This window comes from Phodopus roborovskii, unplaced genomic scaffold, assembly GCF_943737965.1.
Source record: "Phodopus roborovskii unplaced genomic scaffold, PHOROB, whole genome shotgun sequence".
NCBI classification, from domain to species: Eukaryota; Metazoa; Chordata; class Mammalia; order Rodentia; family Cricetidae; genus Phodopus; species Phodopus roborovskii.
Window position 1 is genome coordinate 13,206,657 of NW_026126578.1, and position 23,965 is coordinate 13,230,621.

The 23,965-nt window shown below is 44.5% G+C and overlaps 1 protein-coding gene across 1 annotated transcript; it reads left to right on the forward strand.

Moving 5' to 3' along the window:
• Positions 1 to 1,421: 1,421 nt before the first annotated feature.
• Positions 1,422 to 14,298, forward strand: Usp18 (ubiquitin specific peptidase 18). Its single transcript, XM_051203727.1, has 10 exons — positions 1,422 to 1,671; positions 2,466 to 2,562; positions 3,443 to 3,588; positions 5,976 to 6,055; positions 6,291 to 6,437; positions 7,041 to 7,136; positions 7,562 to 7,729; positions 11,957 to 12,088; positions 12,465 to 12,514; positions 13,851 to 14,298. Exons 1-10 carry the CDS (start codon positions 1,524 to 1,526, stop codon positions 13,894 to 13,896), a joined length of 1,110 nt encoding a protein of 369 aa, XP_051059684.1. The 5' UTR covers positions 1,422 to 1,523; the 3' UTR covers positions 13,897 to 14,298.
• Positions 14,299 to 23,965: the final 9,667 nt, after the last annotated feature.

Genomic DNA, 23,965 nt, shown 5'->3' on the forward strand with positions numbered 1-23,965 from the left:
GATACATAATTAAAGACCATATTACCTTTAGACTGGGGAAATTACTTACTAGGTAAATGCTGGCTGAGTGAGTGCAAAGACAGGGTTTGGGAACCTTGCACCTGTGTAGAACCAGGTGGGCATGGTTGTCTCCCTGCAATTCAAATGCTTGAGGGGGGGGGGACAGGGAATCCATGGAATAAGCTGATAGCTAGGTCAGACTGTATTGCCCAGCCCTGGGGTCACCTGAGAGACCCTGCCTCAATGAATAAGATGGAGGGCAATCGAGGGAGATTCCTGACACCAGCCTGTCTCGAAAGGACTTTAATTGAGAGGGCTCTAGCTGAACCCAGCTGATTCAGTGATTCATAACAATGGGCTCTCAGGCCTCTCCATTTACTTGCCCATGGGAAAGGAGAAACACAGAGGGACTCTGGTGTTGTGCATCTGCCTTGGCTAGAGAGGAGGAAACAGAGCACACGTCACTCCAGCTTAGGCCTGAGGACAGGCTGAGGATTAGAAGGAAGCTGTAGGCAGAAGTTGAAGTCTTTCAGAAGGAACTGTGGGAATCGAAGGGCACGCGGCCCCTGAGGTTAGCTGGGTGTTTCCCACTTTCACATCATCCCCAGTCCAAGATGTCAGTGTGCTCTTCCCAGCTGGCCTCCATGGCTGGCAGTGTCTTGTGACGGCCTAAGCTCACTGGAGAGAGGCAGGTGAGGCCTGGCAAGGCAGTCTTGACTTTTGTTCTGAATCACATGTGAGACCTCTGGGGATCCCAAGGGATTTTGGGGGAGGGTTTACAGGTGGCTGAGGCCTGTGCTGTCAGGAGGAAGTAAGAACAGGGTTGGCCGATCATTAGTAAATTTCCTCCTCTATACTAAGATCTGGTGCTTATGAATCTTTGGTTTGGGGGAAAGGGATGCAGTGGTCCTCTGGGTCTGGAAGGGCTGTCTGCTGAAGCAGGAGCCTGAGCTGTGAACCATCAATCCCACACATAGAGACACATGGTCCCCACATCAGAATTTGAATAACTTTGTGTCCAAAGTGCTCAAAGCATAGGTGCCCACAGAGCCTTCCTGAGGACCTAGGACAAGCTTTCCAGAGACAGGACCTTAGGCGTCTGCAGGCATGTCCCACATGCTTGTGAGTAGTCTCTAGCCAGTGGTATTGACACCTTTTTCATCTGTTAAGGACTGAGAGTCAGGGGCAAGGAGACCCTTGGTTTTTGGTCTGGACCATTTACTAAGACGGAGAAGGCAGGAAGAAGGCCAGCGTTAGCGTTAGGACATGACGGTCCGTGCTGAGGAAGGATGGATGGAGAGGTAGAAGGGTGCCCAGCTTCATTAATTCCTGTTTTAGAGCTTAGCCAGGCTTCCTCTAGCAATCAGAGCCGATGGCATGGATGTATCCCCCACCTCACTGTCATCTGTTCCCACAGAGCTACCTTTGTGCCTGGCTTGTGTGGACTCTTCCGGGAAGAGAAGTCGTGGAATCCTGAGCCTCAGACAGACAGTCCCAGACTCAAGGGTTAGGCGTGATCACTAATGGGCAAAGGGTTTGGGTTCCTGAGGAGAACCTGCCAGTCAATCGTGGCTGAGCCTCAGTGCCCCTCAGAACTGAAGGAAGAGAAGAGTATGACAAGGAAGAGGGGCCTGTCTAGAGAACACTGCAGTGCCTGGGACCGGCCTCATGGTGAGTAGAGCCTCCTCTCTGGAGCACTCACCACTGTGTCGAAATGCTCTCTTCACACTCCGTTTTGGAAGTGGCACACTCCACATTAGTTTTGTGCTAGTGGATTTCCTCTGCTGATTTGTCAGCTGAAACCTGTTGTCCCTGAGGTTCTCATTTGCCTTGTTCTGTCTTAGAAGCTCTTTGTCCAGGACTCCGAGTTGCGGGATACTCTCTTGTTATTCAACCTCTCCCCTTCTGGGGCCAGCTGAGCCTGTGGTTAGGGCGGGATGGGAGATTGGTGGGTGGCCTGTCTAGAAATATTATTTTTGGCTTTCCTACATTTTTGAACATTGTCTGGTTTCCCGCATCTTGAGATAAGTTTAGGGTGGGTCTCCCCACAGCCACCTTCGGTGTCTTCCATTTCTGTGGAGAGAACTGAAGCCAGTGTGGACCAGATGGACACTGTGATTCCTCCTGCGCCACGCTGAGGTCCATTCTAACTCAGCTGTGTAGAAGCAGAGTGAGGGGAGCTAGCACCCCACCCCAGGCACCTTCTCAGAGCTTCCCCTCCCCCAACAACCACTGTGCAGCTCATTGCCAACGTGTGATGCCTTCTTCTCTAGAGCGTTATCACCGCTTTCAAAGCCTCATGCTTGATGGCTCCTTCCCAGGTCGTTTGCAGGGTCCCCGGTGAAATGTCTGTGTCTGTGGGAGTGTTTCTCGGGATTCCGTGTCCTTAGGAGACCCCAGAAAGACACTGGAGTTTTGTTCAGTGTTATGTCTTGCCTTCAGTATTTTTTCCCCTCTCCTTACAGGCCTGGTTGGTTTACACAACATCGGGCAGACCTGTTGCCTTAACTCCCTGATTCAAGTGATGATAATGCATGAGGACTTCAGAAAGATATTGAAGAGGTACATACAACTATGGTTCTGGCTGAGAATGTGCATATCGTTTACATTGTAGAATATTCATTTATTCACAGTGACAGACCTTTATAAGCTGTCTTTCCAGAGATGCCCGAGGAAAGACCTTTTCTTGCACATTTTGTACTGCAGGTTAGCATCACTTTCAAAGTTTAAAAACACACACACACTCACCTCACCCTACCTCCATTTGGTTTCAGGTGGTGTGGGGTTATTAGTGCTTTTAAAATTGTTTATTAACTGCTCCGAACTGCTGAGCCATTTCTCCAGCCCCCATTAGTGCTTGCTTTTTTTTTTTTTTTTTTTTTTTTTTTAAGACTCCTCACAACCAAGGGTGACAGTTAGTTAAGGGTCTGGAGTTGGGAGCAGAGCAACATTAGAGGAAGTCAGTGAACAGAAGCAGATGTTTGATCAGTGACTCTACTTGGTCCAGTGCTCTCTCCTTTTGCTCATCCACAAAGCAAGTGAGAATCGCCTATAGCCAAATGAGCCAGTGTTAAAACACTGTTGCCCTGCTATATTGCCCTTTATTCCCAGGACCTAACTCAGTGTTTGCCTTTGCAGTACAAAGTACCTCAGGCTAACACTGACCTGCTCACTCTAGCGTAGGCCCAGAATGTGGTGCCACTCTCCTTCCTTAATGTGATGGCTGAGCATGGTTGGGGTGCAGATCTCTCTCTTAATAAGGTATCCTGCACATCCCAGTCCCTGAAGCATTTGAGCACATGCATTAATATACCTAATATACCCATAACTCTAATCTAATCCAGAGACTGGTACAGACATGGGGGTGGGTGGGAGTGATTTTAGTATTCCCCTGGCCTGCAGAACGGTGGGTACGAGCTGCCTGGCTGTTCTTACTTGACAGGGTACCAGTGCCTCGGGGCCTAGAAGAGCAGAAGAGGAGTGTCCCCTTTCAGTTGCTTTTGTTGCTGGAGAAGATGCAGGACAGCCGGCAGAAAGCAGTGCTGCCCATGGAGCTGGCTTGCTGCCTCCAGAAGTACAACGTGTCCTGTAAGAGCCTCTCAGCTCTGGCTCCTGCCCATTGATACCGTGTCGGGTGGGGAGGGGGCCTGAGGGAATGGGCAGGGAAAGAACAGGGGGACTCTAGACCCCTTTTATCAGAGGCATTGGTGCTGATCAGAAGTACACATCTTTTCACTTCCGAAAGAAAAGGTTTCGTGTGTGTGTGTGTGTGTGTGTGTGTGTGTGTGTGTGTGTGTGTTTTGTGACTATTATCAGCGTACTGCCTTGTGGCTCAAAACAAATAAACAAACAAACAAAAACAACTTAGCATGACATTTGCCTACTTTCAGGGTTGATTTGATACATTTATGCAATGTGTAATGATCACATCAGGGTAATTAGCATATCTTTCTCTTTAAACATTCATTCCTTTGTGTTGCCTATAGCCAAATTTACCTTTGCCAAAACATACTGTCGTTTTTCCTGTTGTCCACTGTCCTGGTTAGCTTTTAACGGTCAGCTTAACGCAGTCACCTGATCAGGGAGTCTCAATGGAGGAATTGCCTGGATTAGACTGGTTCACAAGTGTGTCTGTGGGTGATTGGCTGTCTTGATTGCTAATAAGTGTAGGAGGGCTCAACTCACTGTGGCGGGAATCATTCACTGGATAGGTGGCCCCACACTATAAGAAAGTCAGCTGAGAAGGAGCCAGAGAGCAAGCCAGCAAGCAGCATTCCTCCAAGTTTTTGCTGAGTTCCTGCCTCAACTTCAATGATAGACTGTGATCTGGAAATGTAAGCCAGGGAAAGCTTTTTATCGCATTTTATCACAGCCGCAGACCGTGCTAGAATGTCTTTTCTTCTGAGGACCTACTCAGTAGGTTCAACATTTGATTCTTCTCTTCTGATCCTTTATAAGAGACATAATAAATTGAATGAACTATGGACAGTTGAATGTCAGAGCTTATCCCCCAGTTTTCCTTTGGAATGTTCTGTAAATGTCTGTTAAATAGATTTGGTGTATAGTATTGTGTAACTCATTGTCTGTTGGTTTTTTAAAAGAGTTAAAATTTTGTTTGTTACTATTATGTTTATGTGTGCTATGTGTGTGAGTGAGGGTGTCTTCGTTCCATTGGGCCACAGGATGTGAATGGAGGTCAGAGGAGAACTTTCAGGAGTTGATTCCTTCCTTACACTGTGGGTTCTAGGTGTCACACTCAGGTTGCCAGGTCTGAGCATCAAGTGCTTTCCTGTGATGAGCCATCATCTCACCAATACTGTTAACTGTTTTTTTTTGTTGTTATTTTTTTGTTTATTTGGTCCAGATGCTTTGTCCATTGTTGAAGGTGGGGGTATTGAAGCACCGGAATAGTTTGAGAATCTTTCTCTGTGTTTAGATGTGATTGGGGGCTTCAGCTTTGGAGCATGAATGTTTACAATTGTTGCATCTTTTTTCGAGTTGATTGCATCCTCATCACATACTGACTTTCTCTGTCTCCTTTTGCAGTGTTTGAATGTTAGTCTGTTTTGCTGGCTGCCGCTGGCTGCCCTTGGTTTCTCTTTGCTTGTTATATTCTTTTCAGCCTTTCACTTTCATTCTGTGTGTCTTTACTGGTAAAGCGATTTTCTTACTGTAGGCATCATGTCATTGACTTTTGTTTGTTGGATGCATCAGTGGGGGAATTTAACCAGTTTACATGAAATGTTACCGCTGATAAATGAGGCATGCTCTTGTAATAATGTAAATTTTCTGTGTATGTTTTGGATAAGTCTTATTTTTCCCCTTTCCTCCCTTCCTTTCTCCTTCTCTCTTCTCTCTTCTCTCTCCTCTTCCTCGTCCTAGTCCTTGTCCCCTCTTCTTCCTTTTCTTTTTCTTTTCTTTACTTCAAGCTCACGGTGTTGCTAAGTTGACCTCGAGCTCCTGGCCCTCCAGCCTCTGCCTCCTGCTTGCTAGGCTTATAGGCATGTGCCATCACACCTAGTGTTTTCCTTTTGTTCTACTTATAGAACAGGGAGACAATTCCCCCAAAAGTTCTGCGCATCTCAGCCAGGGTCATCTAACATGGACGATCTAACATCTAACATCTAACTTTCCTCCTTTTACTCTGGCATCTTTGGGGAATCCTGGTTGTATTAGGCTCTGCTTTTAGGGAATTGAATAAAAATGACCACCAGAGGGCGGCAAAGTCCAGGCATAGTAACAGTTCAGCAGAACAACGGGAGAAAATAGTTGGCTTGTAGAGGTGAATAGTGAGAGAAAGTGATGGGACTATGACCTCAGTTCTAAGAGAAACTCTTAAAATAAATAAATAAATAAAACGCCAAGCTTACTTTTCATTTAATCTTTTAGAAAGCGAGGGGAGGCTAGGAAGGGGACCTGGTGGTTCTGCAAGGGCAGGAGATGTCTCCTTACAAACTGTGCTTCCCTCTGATCAGCCTATGTCCAGCACGATGCTGCTCATCTCTTCCTTACAATCTGGAACCTGACTAAGGACCAGATCACTGATGTGGACTTGGTAAGAGCTGGGGTCTGGAAAAGTCAGGGATGTGAGAGGCTGCTTGTGGGAGTGGCTCCGCTACTATGTGCACGATTAGTTAGGAATGAGTTTCTGCTTGGTGTGGCTCCCTGGTGCGATTACCTTTATGTTCAGGGAAGCAACATTTTGTGCCAGCCTTTTGTAGAGCTTCTATCTAGAAATCGCTTGTCCAGACCTCTTGGTCATCTTACCTCCTTGCTTTCTCTACTTGCAGGCAGAGCAGCTGCAGGTTCTGTTCACAATCTGGACAAAGGAGTCCCTGATCTGTTTGGGCTGTGGTGCGGAGAGCAGCAGAAGCAGTAGGCTGCTCACCCTCTCTCTTCCTCTTTTTGATGTGGACTCAAAGCCCCTGAAAACGCTGGTGAGAGACTTCTCGTCAGAGACTTTTGCACACCCTGACGTAGCCAGTTTCCCTTTGCTTTTCCCTTGGATTTTCAAAAGTAGTTTGTGGGCTGGCAAGATGGCTTAGCATGTGGAGGTGCTCACTGCCAAGTGTCACCATCTGTGTTTGATCCCTGCTTCCTTCACAGTGGGAGAAGAGAACCGGAAAACGGGTTCCTGCATTCCACATATATGCCTGGGCATGTGCATGCCCTCCTACCATGATTAAAAAAAAAAAAAAAAAAAAAAAAAAAAAGAAAGCAAAAATGTAATACAGTTTTTAAAGAGTGACTTGTGCTTCAGTTGCATACCCTGGGTCAGCTCTCCTTAGACGGGGAGGATGCGTCTTTCCCTCCTCTTGCATCCCTCTCGTTCCCCCTGGCAAGTCCCCTCCAGTTTTGTTCCTCTTTCCAGTGGGTACTTTCTGAAATTGTACCCCATGTGTCACATGTGCCCTCTTAGGGGCATGAGGGCTAAAGGGTAGCAAAGCTTGGGCTTCCACTAGCACAGGGAGTGGGCTGGTTTTGAAGCGAGGGACAAGAATGCCGCCCTTTGCTTATGCTTGTTCTCCTGGGTGGGGCAGGAGGACGCCCTGCGCTGTTTCTTCCAGCCCAAAGAGCTAGCCAGCCCAGACAAGTGCTTCTGTGACCACTGTGGGAAGAAGACGCCTAGGAAACAGGTACTCCTCCCTGGAATGGAGTTGCCCACGGGGTTTCCTGACAGGTCTTTGCAGACCCCTTAAGGGCATCTCATAATGGCCAACATTGGGAATCTGGATAGAGCCAGTGCCTGGGGACCTCAGGGCTTCTCACTTGCATTTGTATCACTGAGGGGGTCAGGAAGAACCTTTTAGGGACAAAGAGAAGGTTCAAGAGCAGTAGGTAGGGTTTTCCCCTTAGGGTTTGGCTGGAGTCCTTAGAGTAGATGCTGGGGCAGAGGCCTTCTGTGGGGATGCGTGGTGAGTGGCGCTCAGTCATGGGAGTCATGGAAGTGCCCTGCAAGCCCCTCGTGGGAAAGAACTCGTCACCAGTCTTGATACTGCTCTGAACCTGCCCATCTCAGGTGCCCAAAGACTTTATTGGCAGGCTGGTTTTGCTTTCTCAGGTTTTGGAGCTGACTCATCTGCCCCAAACCCTGACCATCCACCTCATGAGATTCTCCACCAGGGATTCACGGACAGAGAAGGTCTGCCACTCTGTGTACTTTCCTCAGCGCTTGGATTTCAGTCAGGCTCTGGCAACCGAGAAAGAGCTTGGTGATACCAAGGAACAGGTGAGGCCTGACGTCTGTCCTTCATCCCAGCAGACCCTGTCCTTCTGAGGTAGCTGTCTGCCAGACAGCGTTCTTCTGAGATAGCATGCCCTGTGGTAGCCGCCCAGCAGACCCTGTCCTTCTGAGGTAGCCGCCATCTATCCCCATTAGCTTCTGGGTACCACTCTCTCATAAATGACTGTGAGGTGACATGGACCATGTGGGCCAAGCACTTCCTGGGTCCGGCTCTCATCCAGGGACCCAGGCTCCCTGTCGGCCATGCTTGGCATATACAACGGTGAGGAACGAACCAACTGCAGTTTGGTATGACTCACAAAAGCACATATATGTTTAGGACTTCTTTCTGTTTTTCTTCTTTTTTAAAGATTAAAAAAATGCACTTACTTATTTGTTGGTGTATGAGTACGGCATGAGTGTAGTCAGGACAACTCTCCTCCCACCTGGGTCCTGAGGACTGAACTCAGTTCATCAGTCTTGGAGGCAATCACCTTTGCCTGCTGAGCTGTCCAGCCAGCCCATGACAGACTTCCCTTCTTAGGCAATACTTTAGTGATGAAGCCTTTGTAGTTCTGAGAAGCAGTGGTGGGTTATCACCCCGCTGTCATGGCCAGCTTTTGCCTTTACTTTTAAAGATTCAGAAAGCTTCCTTTTTCTAAATATTGGGTTTTATGGAAATGCCTCAGGGGACTGAGAAACGGGACCTGTAACTCGGTACTTCCCATTTGAAATGTGGAATACTTGCAGGCATGTAAGTAAACACAAACTTTCGGGTTCTTAGAGCCAGCTAAACTTTTGCATTGAAAAGCCAGAGCCTATTGTGGTATAATAAGGATCAGGAAAAAAAAAAAATAGGCCGAATAGGTGTTTATTCAGGGAGAAATAACTTACAACATAGACAGATGAACACCAGCAGGTTCCTGGTCCCAAGGATGCCTCCGGATGCTCTTCTGTCCATGTCCAGCCAGCAAGAGAGAGCTCTCCCAGGCTCCTCCTCAGACCTAGTTCCCCATGTCACTTCTGCCCCTGTCTCCACCCCCCAATGGGCATGGTCAGTGCCACAGATGCAGACAAAGTGAATATCTCACTACAAGAGCCTGCTTTGAGAATCATATCAAAGTAGCCAGTTGTGGGACCAGATTTAATCAGAGGAAAATTTAATTCAGTTGTCCCAAGTTAATAACTTCTTGGGAGATCCTGAGGGAAAAATATGACTGTCTTCTCTTTGTGGGTTTGAAGTAGAAAATGCTATGTTTGTAGGTTTTAGATCTCACGTGTATGTCTCCATTGTTGGAATATTTGTTCTGTTACATTGGTCTGTTTGCCAGTTCATGCTCCTGGGGCCACAATATTAAAGTATAAGGCCCATCTTTACCTATCGGGTGTCTGTTTTTCACAGCACTCACTTTGGCTCTCCCCGTGTTCTTGCTCAGTCCAGCTGTGCAGTGCATTTAAATTTGTCTCTGTTTTAAAAAAGATTTCGTTATGGAAAATTTCAGAGAAACACTAAAGAGCGGGGAAATAAATATACAGCAAACCCTCATCTATCCATTCAGCGTTGACTACTTAGTTCCACAAACTTGTGGTCAGTCATGATTTGCCTCCATGTCCACCTTCGTTTGCTCAACTGTTCTGGTTAGTTTCTTGTCAACTCGACATAATGGAGTCGTCTGGAAAGAGGGAAGCTCAGGTTTGGAACTGCCTCCATCCCTCTGACCTGGAGGAAGTTCATGGGGACATTTTCTTGATTGATGATTGATGTGGAGAGGCCCAGCCTACTGTGGGCAGTGCAACCCTGTGTCAGGTCTTCCTGGGTCATATTAGAAACCAAACTGAGCAAGCCATGGGAAGCAAGCCAGTAAGCAGCTCCCTCCATGGCTTCTGCTTCAGCTCCTGCCTCCAGGTTCCTGTTTGAGTACCTGCCCTGACTTCCCTTGGTGATGGACAGTGATATAATATGGAATAAACTTTCCTCCCCAACTTGCTTTTGGTTCATGGTGTTTCTCATAGCAACAGAAAATAATCCTTCTAGATCATTTTGAAGCAGCCCCCAGAGTTTCTGCTATTTTATTTGTAAACACTTCTTTATGTTTCTTTAAAGAGTAAGCATACATATATTTTCTCAGTGTAAGCGACCCTATCTCATAATTCTTTACTATTTCCATATCCAACCAATGTTTTGGTATCTCTGCTCTGTAATTTCTGTGGTGTGGTAGTTTGAATAATGGCCCCATAAGCTCATATATTTGCCTGTTTAGTCATCGGGGAATAGCACTACTTGAGAGGGGCTAGGAGGTGTGGCCTTATTGAAGTAGGTGTGGCCTTGTTGGAGGAAGTGTGTCATTGTGGATAGGCTTTGGGGTTACAAAAACCCAAGCCAGTCCTAGAGTCTCTCTCTTCCTGCTGTCTGTGGATGTAGGACTCTCAGCTCCTTCTCCAGTACCATGCCTGCCTGCACGCTGCCATGCTTCCTGCCATGATGATAATGGAGTAAACCTCTGAAACTGTAAGCCAGCCCCAATGAAATGTTTTCTTTTCTAAGAGTTACCATGGTCGTGGTGTCTCCTCACAGTGACAGAACTCTGACTGAGACATGTAGTTTGCTTGAGTTTAGATCCACAGTTTACATTTACACCTGGGTAACCCTCTTCTCTTCCCCTTTCTTCCTCTCTATCCTTTGTCTTTCCCTCTTTTCCACCCTCCCTTCCCCTTTTTGGAAAGTTTCTTTCCCATCCTGCTCTTTTTCTTGGAGTTTAGTCAGGTGAAGTCAAATTATTAGAGGGCCACAGTTGGCTGCTTTACCATAGTCCCAACCCCTTTTTTGGATCATTATATCCAGATATTGCCCTTTATTTAAACAAATTCCATCACAAAAGAAGTTATTACAAAAAGTAAAAGGTGATTTATGTCCTCCATTTGCCTACCTTCCCCTTTTCCTGCCTTGATACTACTTCTCAAGACTCTGACTATGTGGAGAAACTATACGAAGTATTCCTTTATTAAAAACGAAGTTCTCCACAAAGGTTGCCATTTTGTTTGTTCATTCAAAAATGTCTAAATTTAGCTGTGTATAGGGGTATGTGTATATAATTCTATTCCTTGGGAAATTGGCTGTGTGTGTGTGTGTGCATGTGCGCGTGTGCATGCATGCGTGAGTGTGTGTGTGTGTGTGTGTGTGTGAGATGGACAGCCTGTGCTACATAGTAAAACCCTGTCTGGATAAACTGAAAGGAGGCTGAGAGGTGACTAGGCAGGTAATGCGCTCGATGCCAGGCCTGATGATCCACCACCTACGTATGTGGTAGAAAGGGAGAACCCACCTTCAAAGCCATCTTCCGAAGTCCATCCTCACTGCTGGGACACATCACGCACACACAGAGACAAATGAGTAATAGCTAAACATGATAAAAGTCTAGAGTCATCTTTAAAACAGACCTAAGGAAACATACATTTTAGTTACTTTTTAATCTTAAAAGTTTTATCTTTTCTGTGTATTGTGTGCATGTGTGCGCCCCCCAACACATACACACACACACACACACACACACACACACACACACACACACACGGATGACTTTGTAGAATTGGTCCTTCTCTCCATCTACTTTTGTGTGAGTTCTGGGGATTAGACTCACTGGGTTTGTGTGGCAAGTGCCTTAACTTGGCTGTACTCCAAGTGTGTGGGATACTAGTGACTTGGGGGAGAGGTGGGCTCTGGGATCACATTCTCTTCTTGGTTCCGGGAGATGTTCTGGGTGACTCAGACTGTATGAAGCAACAAGGGACCCTGGCTGCAGAGCTCTGGAACCTGAGCTCCAGGCTCCATGCCTGTTGAACAGAAAGTGCACCATAGAACTTTAAGAAAGCATCCAACTAACCTGGAGATCTGGCCCACAGCAGCCACAACCTCTCCCTACCCTTGCTTTTTTCACAGAATTATCTCTTATTTTTCTCTCCTAAAGGTTTGAGGGAGTGGCATGGTTTCCTGTCAGTTCTAATGGATACTTTTAGTATTTTTCTACTTGGTCTGTGATAGTGATGCTGCTGCTGCTGCTCTCCTGATGTCTGTTGAATTGGTTACTCTTCTATTTTGTGATGAAAACACCACAATCATGGAAACTTACAGAAGAAAGAGTTTACTTTTGGGCTCATGGTTCCAGAGACATAGAGTCCGTGACGGCAGAATAGAAGGATGGTGGTTGAACTGTTTCTCCATTTGTCTCCCTCCAGCCCGAAGTACGGTATGAGCTCTTTGCTGTGATTGCCCATGTGGGGATGGCTGACTTTGGTCATTACTGTGCCTACATCCGGAATTCTGTGGATGGAAAATGGTTCTGCTTCAATGACTCACATGTTTGTTGGGTGAGAAACATCATCCAAATTGCTAACTTGTCCTAGATTAACTACCTCTAATAAATCCAGAGCCTGGGGCTATCTGGGTCCTTGCCATAAAGATTGTATTGTGAATGGAGGTGCCTTTTATGAGGTGTAAAGTCCTGGTTATTACTGTACTACCCACTCAGCTCAGGGCCCAGTTTTCTGGTGCTCCAGGCTCAGTGCCACAATGCTTCAGATTCGGTGGCAAAGTTCCCTAAAGCCAGAGTTGTAACTCTTGGATGGGCATAACCAAGTTTAGAGAGAGGAATAGACTTGTCTAGGAGGGCAAACCACAGAACTGTGCATTCAACGAACACCCAATACTGATTAGGGTGTGGCCTTCTTCCTCATGCACTTCTAGGTGACCTGGGAGGATGTCCAGTGTACCTATGGAAATCACAGATATCGCTGGTAAGAGAAGGGCTGCTTACTGAACCCCGATGAACTCACTCTGAATTCTCAGCTGTGGGGAACCCTCAGGCTCCAGCTGCTCTTTACATTCTGATGTCTCCTCTGAGACGGTCAGCTTCATCTGTGACTACCCTGTCCCACCATACCTTGCTTTTCTCGATGCTAAGGGTTCAGTAATGCCCATGGATTCGCAGTGAAGTCCAACTGCTGTGTCTGCATTTTCTGCCTAATTGCAAAGCCCCTCATGTTTGGTTACTCATGGCACCCACAGTGCATTTACAGATTGACCCAGGCAGATGTGTGGGCGCTTCTCACGCGCTATCATTGTATATTGAGCACGCCTCTCTATGGCAAAGACTGTCTCTTAACTGCTTGCTTACATAACTCTCTTTCACATGTCACATGTGTTCGTTGAGGGGAAGAGATCATGCTTCTCGTCTTTTTCTGTCTAGCGGTAGCTTGCATTTACTAAAAATCAACAGATACCTCTTAAAACCAATCATTACAGAGGGGACTCTGGAGAGAAAAAAGCTGGATGAATTTAGATCAAAGAGTCTTTGTAAAGCTTTCCTGGCCTCCTTTCTGGTCTGGGGACAGTGATATACACAAAGGGCGGTGTGAGATGGCTTTCAGCTTGACCACTTGAGAAATAAAGAAGTCATTGCAATCGTGTTTGAAATCTCCTTCAGCCCGCTTGCCAGCTTTCTCTATTAGATGCCAGATTTTTGTTTCTGATTGTTGCAGATGCCCTTCTGTCTTAGGGCAGGAACTGGCAGACTGTCTGTAGACAGACTGTAGAGAGGGAGGGAGGAAGTTCTCAGCTTTGTACAACACAGCTGTTGCAGCTACATGGCTCTCCCCTTGTAGCGCTGAAGAGGCTATGGGTAATACATGGACAACTGATTAAAACTGGCTCTATGGCCAGTTGCCAAAACAGATGTTTTTGTTTTTGTTTTTTGGGACAGGGTTTCTCTGTATTGTTTTAGAGCCTGTCCTGGAACTAGTTCTGTAGACCAGGCTGGTCTCCAACTCACAGAGATCTGCCCGCCTCAGCCTCCCGAGTGTGGGGACTAAAGGCTTGATCCACCAATGCCCAGCTAACAGATTTCTTTTGTGTTCCCACAAGTTTTCACTATGTGATTTAGATATCAACTAATAGGTACTCACTTGGGTCACCCCCCCCTTCCCAAAGGGAATGGCTAGGTGGGTCATGGATTAGGTGAGTGCTTGATGTAAGAAAGTCAGGAAGTTTATTGATGCATGTCATCATGTCATGTCATGGTTTCACTGTGGGTGCTTCATTTTTCTATGCTGACATGTGTTCTTCACTTTCTAGGCGGGAAACTGCTTATCTCTTGGTTTACATGAAGATTGGACCCTGATGGATAAACTCACACCTTCTTGGAATGACAGACTCTTATTTTCCTTTTCCATACCCATGTTTGCTGCATATTCAATGAGAATCATAATTTAAAAGACATAGTAGTTTATTTATAAGCAAAAGTTAATATTGCTATTGCTTGGATGTGGCTTGTCTCCACATACAGGAGGCATGGTTCATAGCACTTCAATGATTAGATGGTAGATAGACCTTTAAGAGACAGGGTCCGGTAGGAGGTAATTGGTCCATGGGATCTCTCTCTTCTGTGCACTAATAGTTCTTTTTCTGTTTCTCTACCATGCTGTGATGCAACCACAGGGGTCCACAACATGATACCAGTGCCATGCTGGTTGGATCCTCCAGCCATTAAAATTTTGAGTTAAATAAATGTTATCAGAAATGATTCAGCCTCAGGTATTTTGTTACAGCAACAGAAAATGCATGACTATAATTGTTGAACTACTTAGCAATGATTCCCAGATAGGTCTAGATCAGTTGGAATGGATAATTTCACTAGTGGATTTGGCTAGATCATGATCCTAATGTGGTCTTCAGTACCAGACATGACCACAGTTGGGAAACTGAGAACCCAGGCTTTATCAGGGAGGAATCAGTGGTAGCAGGAGGAACTGGCGTGACAAGGGACAGTGGAAGGAAGCTATTGTGACTATTCTGGTCTGCAGTGGCTAAATATCACCCTAACTGAAAAGTATTATCATTAGTGTGTATGTGTGAGTGTCTGTGTGTGTACCCATGGCATGCATAAGGGAATTAGTTCTCTTATCCCACTTTGGGATCCAGGGATTGGACTCAGGTGGTAAGACTTGTATTTGAAGCCATTTTACTCTCTGAGCAATCTCACTGACCCTTGGCCTGATCTTTTTTTTTTTTTTCTTTTCTTTTATGTGTATGGCTGTTTTGTCTGCATTGTATGTCTGTGAATCACATCCACGAATTACCCGTGGAAGCCACAAAAGAGCATCAGATCCTCTGGAACGGGAATTAGAGATGGTTGTGAGCCTTCATGTTGGTGCTGGGATTCAAACCCAGGTGTTCTGCAAGAGTATCCAGTGTTCCTAACTGCTGAACCATCTCTCCAGCCTGCTCAGCCATGTTCGTTTATTACACAATTAGTTGGAAATATATTGTGATCATCCGGTCTCTATGAGGTTGTCATATTACTTTTGCATAGTCATGACCAAAATATCTTCAATATCTTCAAGAACAATCTAAAAGATTAGCAGTTTGAGAGGTTACATGGTGGCTTAGCCCTGTGCACATCATGGCAGTGTGAGGGCAATGGGGCAGGTTCATCATCCCATGGTGGACAGGAAGGAGAGAGCATCTGAGAGCAAGAAAGAGAGAGAGGGTGGGAAGAGGAAAGAGCGGATTGGGGACCACTCATAACCATCAAAGCCACACTTCCAGCGAGGATCCACCTGAAATTCCACCCACTTCCCAAAACACTGCCAGCAGTTGAGAAGTCTGTAAGTCTGTGCTTTCATGAAGCACCATTGAAGTACGGAGATGCGAGAAACCGTGCCACAGGAACTGGAAATGAAACCCTTGTGTGGTAGGACCAGAAGTAAGCCTTTGAGTGGGAGGGGCTTAGAGGGAAGGATAACTGTGTGTGTAGGGAAAGTGTACACGGTCGTGTGGCTGAAAAAGACTGTGCAGACAAAGCGAATGCAGTTGTGTGGCTGAAAAAGTCAATATTTCAAGGTTCCCATGCTGAGGAAGAAAGTGTTGAGGGGTGGAGACCAGGAGTGACGTGGAAGGTCTCAAACCAGGCTGCAAGGTTTGGGTTTAATCAGATGGCTAGGGAACTACTGAAGGGGTTAGAAAACGGAAGACATGCTTAGTTAAGTTATGATAAAACTAATTTTCAGGGGAAAAAGGCTAGAGAAAGAAATGATGGAGCAGAAGGACGTTGACAGGCACTAGGGCCATTTTGGATTAAGAATAGTGTGGGTGGTGAAAGGAATTCAGAGGATTCAATAGCAAGCAGGGGAGTGAGCAGGTGGGAATCAACAAGCTGTTTTACAGATGATATAATTCGTACATACACTCAGTACCTCACAGTTGAAGTAGGCTTCTCTAGAGGAACCAAACTGATGGGGTGAAAATGTATCGAAAGGGGAGTTATTAGATTTACTTACTCAATATGGCATGGATAGAAACAATGGCCATCTTTACACTGAGAGACTGAGGACCAGTAGCTAGTGCTTAGCCACAAGGCTGGATGCCTCAGCAGTCCTCCGCTGATGCCAAAGGATTCCTCAATAGCTGCTTGTCCTTAGGTCATGTTTCAGGTTGAAGAAACCGCGTTCTGGTGTCAGCAAAGAGGTAGCTGCAGATGCAGCAGCCAAAGAGTAGGTACACTTCCAGGCAAGAGGCTAAGACAAGCAGGCAAAAAGCAAGAGCATTCCCCTGGGACCTCCTTATCTCCTGCTCTTGGAAGGTGCTGCCCACATAAAGGGAGGGTCTTTTCACTTCAGTTAACCTAATAAAGAAAAATCCTTTACGGGCACACCTATGTACAAACCTAATGTAGACAATGCCGCAGGTGTGGCTGGGTAGTGGTTCTCAACCTGTGGGTTAAGGGCCCCCACAGGGGTCACGTATCAGGTATTTACATTATGATTCACAATAGTAGCAAAACTACAGTTATGAAGTAACAGAAAAAATAATTCTACAGTTGGGGGGGTCACAACATGAGGAACTGTGTTAAAGGGTTGCAACATTAGGGAGGTTGAGAACCACTGGCCTAAATGCTTGTCAAGTCAACAACTGAGGTTAATTTCCACTGTGCTTGAAAGGGCTTCTACTGAGCTCGGGTCAATTCTGTAGGGGAGACTCCAGGCAGTCCTTTGAGTCCTTGTAAAATTAAAAAAGAAAAAGATTCTAATATACAATGGTATACAGTAAATATCCCAAAAGGAAGAAGCCCTACAGCTCCATGCCTAGTATCTGAGCCACATAGTGTTGTGATGTGAACCCCAATGGATTTGGGTAACCCAGCTCCTACAGCCCAACCAATTGAAGCCCACAAGGCCCCTCTAATAGGTTGTTCCATTTACTGTCTGCAGGTTTTTTTTTTTTTTTTTGACAAGTGTTCCCTGTTCTTGGCTTCTCTGTCTTAATTAGGGTTTCAATTGCTGTAAAGAGACACCATGACCACAGCAACTTTTATAAAGGAAAACATTTAATTGGGGGTTCACAATTTTAGAGGTTTAGTCTATTATCTTCATGGTGGGACATGGCAGCATGCAGGCAGACATAGTGCTGGAGAAGGAGCTAAGAGTCCTACATCTTGATACCCCAGGCGATAGGAAGTTGTCTGAGACACTGGGCATAGCTTGAGCATAGGAGACCTCAAAGCCCATCCTCACAGTGACACACTTCCTCCAATAAGGACACACCTCCTAATAGTGCCACTCCCTGTAGGTAGACCTCCCCCCTACCCGCCAGTTCCCAAATAACTGACAGGGAGACTCAATATTAATTATAAATGCTTGGTTAATAGCTCAGGCTTGTTACTAGCTAACTCTTAATTTATATTAACCCATATTTCTTATCTGTGCTTTGCCATGTGGCTTGGTACCTTTTCTCAGTATGGCAATCTCATCTTGCTTCTCTCTGCATCTGCTCATGATTCCTAACTCTGCCCCTCTTCCCATCATTCTCAGTTTGGCTCTTATACCTAACCTTATCCTGTCCAGCTATTGACCAGTCAGCTTCTTTATTAGCCAATCACAGCAATATATATTCACATAGTGTAAAGGAATATTCCACGACTCCCTATGAGATTATAGGAGTCAATTACATTCAGACTACTGCATCTACCACTCTGAAATCTCCATGACAGCTTATATGTTACCTTCAAGGGTCTTGCACATCATACTCAGAGTAACCTTGCTGTGTATTTCCTGGCCTCACAGAACTTTCTCTGGAACCAAGTACAAACCTTTAGGGTCCCATTACTCTTTCATTTTGTGCAAAACCAGAACCTACTGGGCTTGGAGAAATGGCTCAGAATTTAAGAGCATGTACTGCTGGTATAGAGGACTACAATTCAGTTCCCAGCACCTATACTGGATGGCTCACAACCACATGTAACTCCTGCCCTAAGAGGTCTGTTGTCTTCTTCTGGTCTCTGGGCAAAGCTAGCAAGCCAGGTAAGAACTCACATTTCCTGAATGTCCCACCTACTTTCACTTTAGCCAATCACATCAGATTGTGAGGTTGAACTCCTACAAACAGAATGAGACGCAGATGCTACCTGTATTAGGCATAAAAGATAGACATCATCTTGGCGGGTTCACTTACTAGTCCAATTTGGGTTTTGCCACACCTTTTTCTTCCTCTCCAAAATAATTGCTAATTTTGCTGTTTGTGTATACTTCCACTTTGTGTGAACCCTGAGATTATTCTTTGCTTCTGACAGCTGTAAGATGGAATAAACCCATTCATCCCCATGTTGATTTTTTGTCACAGCAACAGAAGAGTAAGTAATATAGAAGTTGGTGCCAGAGGACAAGTGATCTGTTGCTTGGAAGATCTTGACTATGCTGGTTTTTGGAGGATTGTAAACATTATGGAACTTTGGACTAGAAAAGCAATTGAACACTGTAGGTGGGACTTTTGGGCTATCATTTTTTGAGGATGTGGTGGTTTTACCCAAGCTGCTCAAAACTCTGATTCCCAGGCAGGGGTCAGGGAAGGGATGTGGAGCAGGATGGTGGCCACCAATATCCTTGGATACAAGCCTCACTTCTTCAGGTGAGGAACTCTGGTACCTGGATGTGTGTCCGTGAGAGACTCACAGACTGCATGTCAGTAGACTGCCTGTCAGGGCTGCTGTGGTCTGAGCAGTGGCTCCAACAACACACTTTTACAGACAGGGGCCTGCTAAGACATTTGGCCTGTCTACCCTGTCTTTCTTCTCTCAAACTCCAGCAAAATGGCTCTTAGGTTTCCTTCCAAATCCAGTTGCAAATTTTGCAATCTAATAGACTAAGAACCCACAATATGGAACTTTGATTTCTCATGAATGCTTTTGGGTATTAAATCATCTAATTCTGTAGCATTATCTACAAGAATGTAGCGTTTCTTAGCAGTTGTCCCAATGACAAAATTAGTTCATTTTTAACATTGATAAACTATGTATCTTTCAAATAGAAAGCTCAGAAAGCATGTGAAAATATCTCTTCATAAGTTTGCCTAGCAAAAAAAAATTAATTTAGAGGTTAGGCATAGTAGTACATACCTTTAATCTAATGCTCAGGAGGCAGGAGGATTGCAATACGTTCATGGATAGCCTGGCCTACAAAAACCAAACCAAAACAACAAAAACAAAATCAGCTTAGAGATTTTATTTTTTTCAAACATTATTAAAAGTATATTTTAATAATTCAGACAACATTTAAATTTGTTTATTTTCTTTGTGTTAGTGTTTTACCTTCATTTATATCTGTGTGCAGTGCCCTCAGGAGTCAGAAGGGGAAGTCAGATCCCCTTGAACTGAAGTTACAGGTGTTGTATCCTGCCATGTGGGTGCTAGGAATTGACCAGAGTTTTCTGCAAGATCAGTGAGTGCTCTTAACCACTGAGATGGCTTTCCAGCCTGTAATTAGCCCTTACATGTAACTTAATAGTTTATCTCCTTTTGGTAGGCCTTACAGAAATAGGCCTTTAAGACAATTACCACATACAGAGCAAGCTGGAGAGACGGCCTCTGGCCTCTGTGGGCACCTGTACTCATGTGCATGTCCCCACAAGCAGACACATACACCCATACATAATTAAAAATAACGAAAGCAAATCTCTAAAATGTTATTATTTGTAGAGATTTATGTCCTTTAATTTTCACTGAAAAAAGGAAATTTGATGTAAAGATCTTTGATGTGCATACCTTCTACTTTATATATCATGCCCTTAATTAAAGTTGGGTATTTACCACTCATATATCAAAATAATGAAATGATAAGCAATGATCCAAAAAAAAAAAAAAAAAAAACAAAAAAAAAAAACCAAACAAACAGATTTTTAATGTAAATTTAGAGGCTTTTAAAAATCAACATAAAGAATTTGGTTGTTATTTGAAGTTTATCCAGCTTTTATGATTTCTGTAATAAGATTTCCTCTCTCCATCTTAGTTTCTTGAATTAACACTAAAAAAAGCATCAGGCTCAAGGATGTCATTAGCAAGGAATCTCATAACTAACATTTCCATTAGTTAGCATTTTACACAGGCCAGTCTGAAGTCCAGCTGTCTTTCTAGTTTCAGATTCTCTCTTGCCTTTCAGTTGTCTTCTCTTTCAGAGGGAAACCTTTTCATCCAGACACCATGGGCTCTTGCACAGAACACTCCCAGGGATTCTTAGACACTCAAGGGCACAACTCCCACCAGGGGGCACTGAGGTAGCATTTTTCATGGTTAAAGAAATCAGGCTCTAATCTCAAAATCCTTGTTTCCTTATCTCCGCGGTTCCGTTCTTCAGAACCTAATGGTCCATGAGCCCCAATTCCTCTCCTGTCACATTGAAAACATCCCAAGAAATTCAATAGAACTACAGATTTGTTAAAGAGTGCTTCAGAATTGAGAGAGCCTGTCACATCGATGACATGGTAGCACAAATAGTTCAACAAGAGAATTGCCAGAGACAAAGCCAGACACCAAGTGGCAGCTGCCAGTGATGGTTCAGATGAATCTCAAGTTTCTCAAAAAATTACTTCAATGTGCAGTACCGATCCTGCAAAAAAAAAAAAAAAAAAAAAAACCAAAACAAAAAACCCAACAAAACAAACAAACAAGCTGGGTGTTGGTGGTACACGCCTTTAATCCCAGCTTGGTCTACAAGAGCTAGTTTCAAGACAGGCTCCAAAGACACAGAGAAACCCTGTCTTGAAAAACCAAACCAAACAAACAGGACAAAACAGGAAAGCAAAGCCTGGGGTTCACGGGCCAGGGAGGAACTTTCTCCAAGGATCAGACTTTCTGGATAATCTGAAGCAAAGTCCAGATACAAACACTCACTTGTTTTTCTCATCATGTTAGAAATAAGTTTGGGCTCACAAAGAGGTTACTGCTCCAACTGAAGTGGTAGCTTTATTGAGTGGTCCCCTAGCTAGGTGACTGACCTGCCCAACTGAATGTTAGGTCTCTACCTGGCCCAGAGGTCCCCTTCTCTTGACTGGGAGGCAATAGCTTTTCCTTAAAGGGCCTTCAGTGCTACTGTGACAACATTGACTGCGGTAGTATTTTAAAGCTATTTAAAAATGCCCAGATGCCCAAATCATACAGAAAGGAGGGCAGTAGGCCATACCTCAGAATGACAGAAGACCCCAAAGACTTGTTACTAAGCAGACTGAACGCTTAGAGGAGAGCTGTCAATGTGTTGAGTTAGCATCAGGCCGTTACCAAATCTGTTGGTACTAAAAAGTAACAGATCGAATGTCCAAAAGTGAAATTTTATTTATTGGAATTCAGTAATTGCAGGTTGTATCATATCAATTAATAAATGTGAAGTCTCAAAAAAAAAAAAAAAAAAAAAAAAAAAAAAAAGAATGCTTGTGTGCCTGCCACCATTGATATTGCTTCTTAGCAGGTTAAAGTATGGGTTGCTGACCTGACAATGGAGTTCTCTGTCTCTGGGACTCAGGGTGGAAGGAGAGAACTGACTCCCCCTGGTGTCTGCATGTGTGTGTTGGCACGTGCTCAGCCCCTGCCCCAAATTACCAAACAAACAAACAGAAAAACTAAAACTAAAAACGCTCAGGTTCTTTAATAGATGGTGGCAAGAGGATGGCTGGGTGGACAGATGCCTGGTCACTCTGCTCTCTCATTTAAGCTAGAGTGACTCTACTTTTCTTCAATTGGAGTTTTATGTAATACTTAATATTTTTTATTTTATTAAAGATTTATTTATTATTTATACAGTGTTCTCTCTGCATCTTCAAGCCAGAAGAGGAGGGCACCAGATCTTATTATAGATAGTTGTGAGCCATCTTGTGGTTTATGGGAATTGAACTCAGGTCCTCTAGAAGAGCAGTTAGTGTACTTAACCACTAAGCCATTTCTGCGTCCCCATATTTTTATTTTTTAACAACTGTAAAAATATTTATTTTATGTGTACAAGTGTCTTGCCTACATGTCTGTGTACCATGTGTGTATCTGGTGTCCACAGAGGCCAGACAAAGGTATTGGATCCCCTGGAACTGGAGTTATAGACGGTTGTGAGCAGCCATGTAGGTGCTGGGAATTGAGAATGGGTCCTTTGGAAGAGCATTCAGTGGTCTTAGCTGCTGAGTCATCTCTCCAGCCCCAATATTTAATATTTTTAGAACAAAGGCTATTTCTACCAATATGAAGGGGAAATTGGTTGGGCATGGTGGCATGCCTTTAATCCCAGCACTTGGGAGGCAGAGGCAGTCTGATGTCTGTAAGTTTGTAGCCAGCTTGGTCTACAAAGTGAGTTATAGAACAGCCAAAGTTATACACAGAGAAACCCTATCTTGGAAAAAATAAATAAATAAAAAGAAGGGGAAGCTAGTTTAGAAAACCTCCTTAACCCAGAAAAAAAGAAGTGTGTGTGTGTGTGTGTGTGTGTGTGTGTGTGTGTACACTCAGCATGTGTGTGACACTCAGAAGACAACTTGTGGGTGTGTGTTCTCTCCTTCCATAGTGTGGGTTCTAGAGATTGAACTCAGGTCTTTAGGATTGGCAGCAAGCACCCTTACCCACTGAGTCATTCTGCCAGCCCTTTATTCCATTTTGGATCAGATCTCTCTTTTTATCTTACTGTTTTTGACATGACCATTTTTTGTTGAGTCCCACAGTGGCTCCAATATTAAATTTCCCGCTGTTCTTTAAACTGTATGTTTTGTGTTTCTTTTTGCTCCACTTGCTCTTTTCCACCGTAGATGTATATTGGTGTGATTACTAATAACCATGTAACATAGTCAATTTCAGGCTGTCTTGATTCCCTTTCACCAAGGAAATTAGTCCATTACCTTTAAATTTAGCCTCAGATAAGTTCTTAGAACAAAGATAGAAAGCAGCCATATTCTTTGCCAAAACATCACAGGAATGGTCTCTAGCCCAGTTGCTAGTGTTGTTCCCCTCTGAAACCTCTGGATCGGGCTCTTCATAATCCACATTGCTTTAAGTGCTGCCATCTTCTCTTCCAAGCTTCTACTGGGATGACCCATTAAGTCCTGCTTACAGCATTCAGCTGCATTCCTAGTCCAAACCATCAGTCTCCCACATTGTACCAACTTCTGTCTTGATTCACAACGGTATGACTGTGGGGGTGGGGAGGCATCAAGTCAGCACTGGGATTTGAATGAGCCTTTTGAAAACTCTAAACTGTCCCCAGTGACACATCTCCTCAAACAAGGTCATACCTCCTAATCCTTCCCAAACAGTTCCACTATCTGGGGACCAAGTATCGGGGACATTCTCATTCAAACCACCCCAGCCAGCCATAGGAATGAAGCTTCCAGGTCAGTAAGAACTTGATTTCTCTGTTTCCAGTGATTCAGCTGTGTGGTGTCTTCAGCAATAGGGTCTTACCATCAAATTCTGGAACAATGGCAACAACATGTAGTATTAGGAAGGTTTATGGAACCCTCTGACCAACAACTTGAAAAGAGGTAACACATACGTGGCAGTGGGTTTTTGTCTGATAGCTATGGTGTCTGGGAGGCATTGCCCTCCTTATAGGGTAACTCAACTTAACCCCCTGCCCCCCCCATGTTTAAAGAGTCTTGGCTTCCATATAGTGTTTAAAATCATTAGTGTTAGTTGTTCTTCCCTATACTCTTTCCTCTACCTTCTACCCCCCCCATTTAACTCTTTCTCTTCTGCTATTCCCTTTTCCTTCTCCATATAATTTTCATCTTGTCCTTCTTCCATTGAAATTGCCCACCCATTAGCCCTTTACTAGTTTTTTTTTTTTCCTTTTATGGGTACTCATACATATCTAAAGATTCAAAGCTAGCATCCATGTATGAGAAAATCATGTGTGGCATTTGTCTTTCTGGGTTTAAGTTACCTCTGTCAGAAT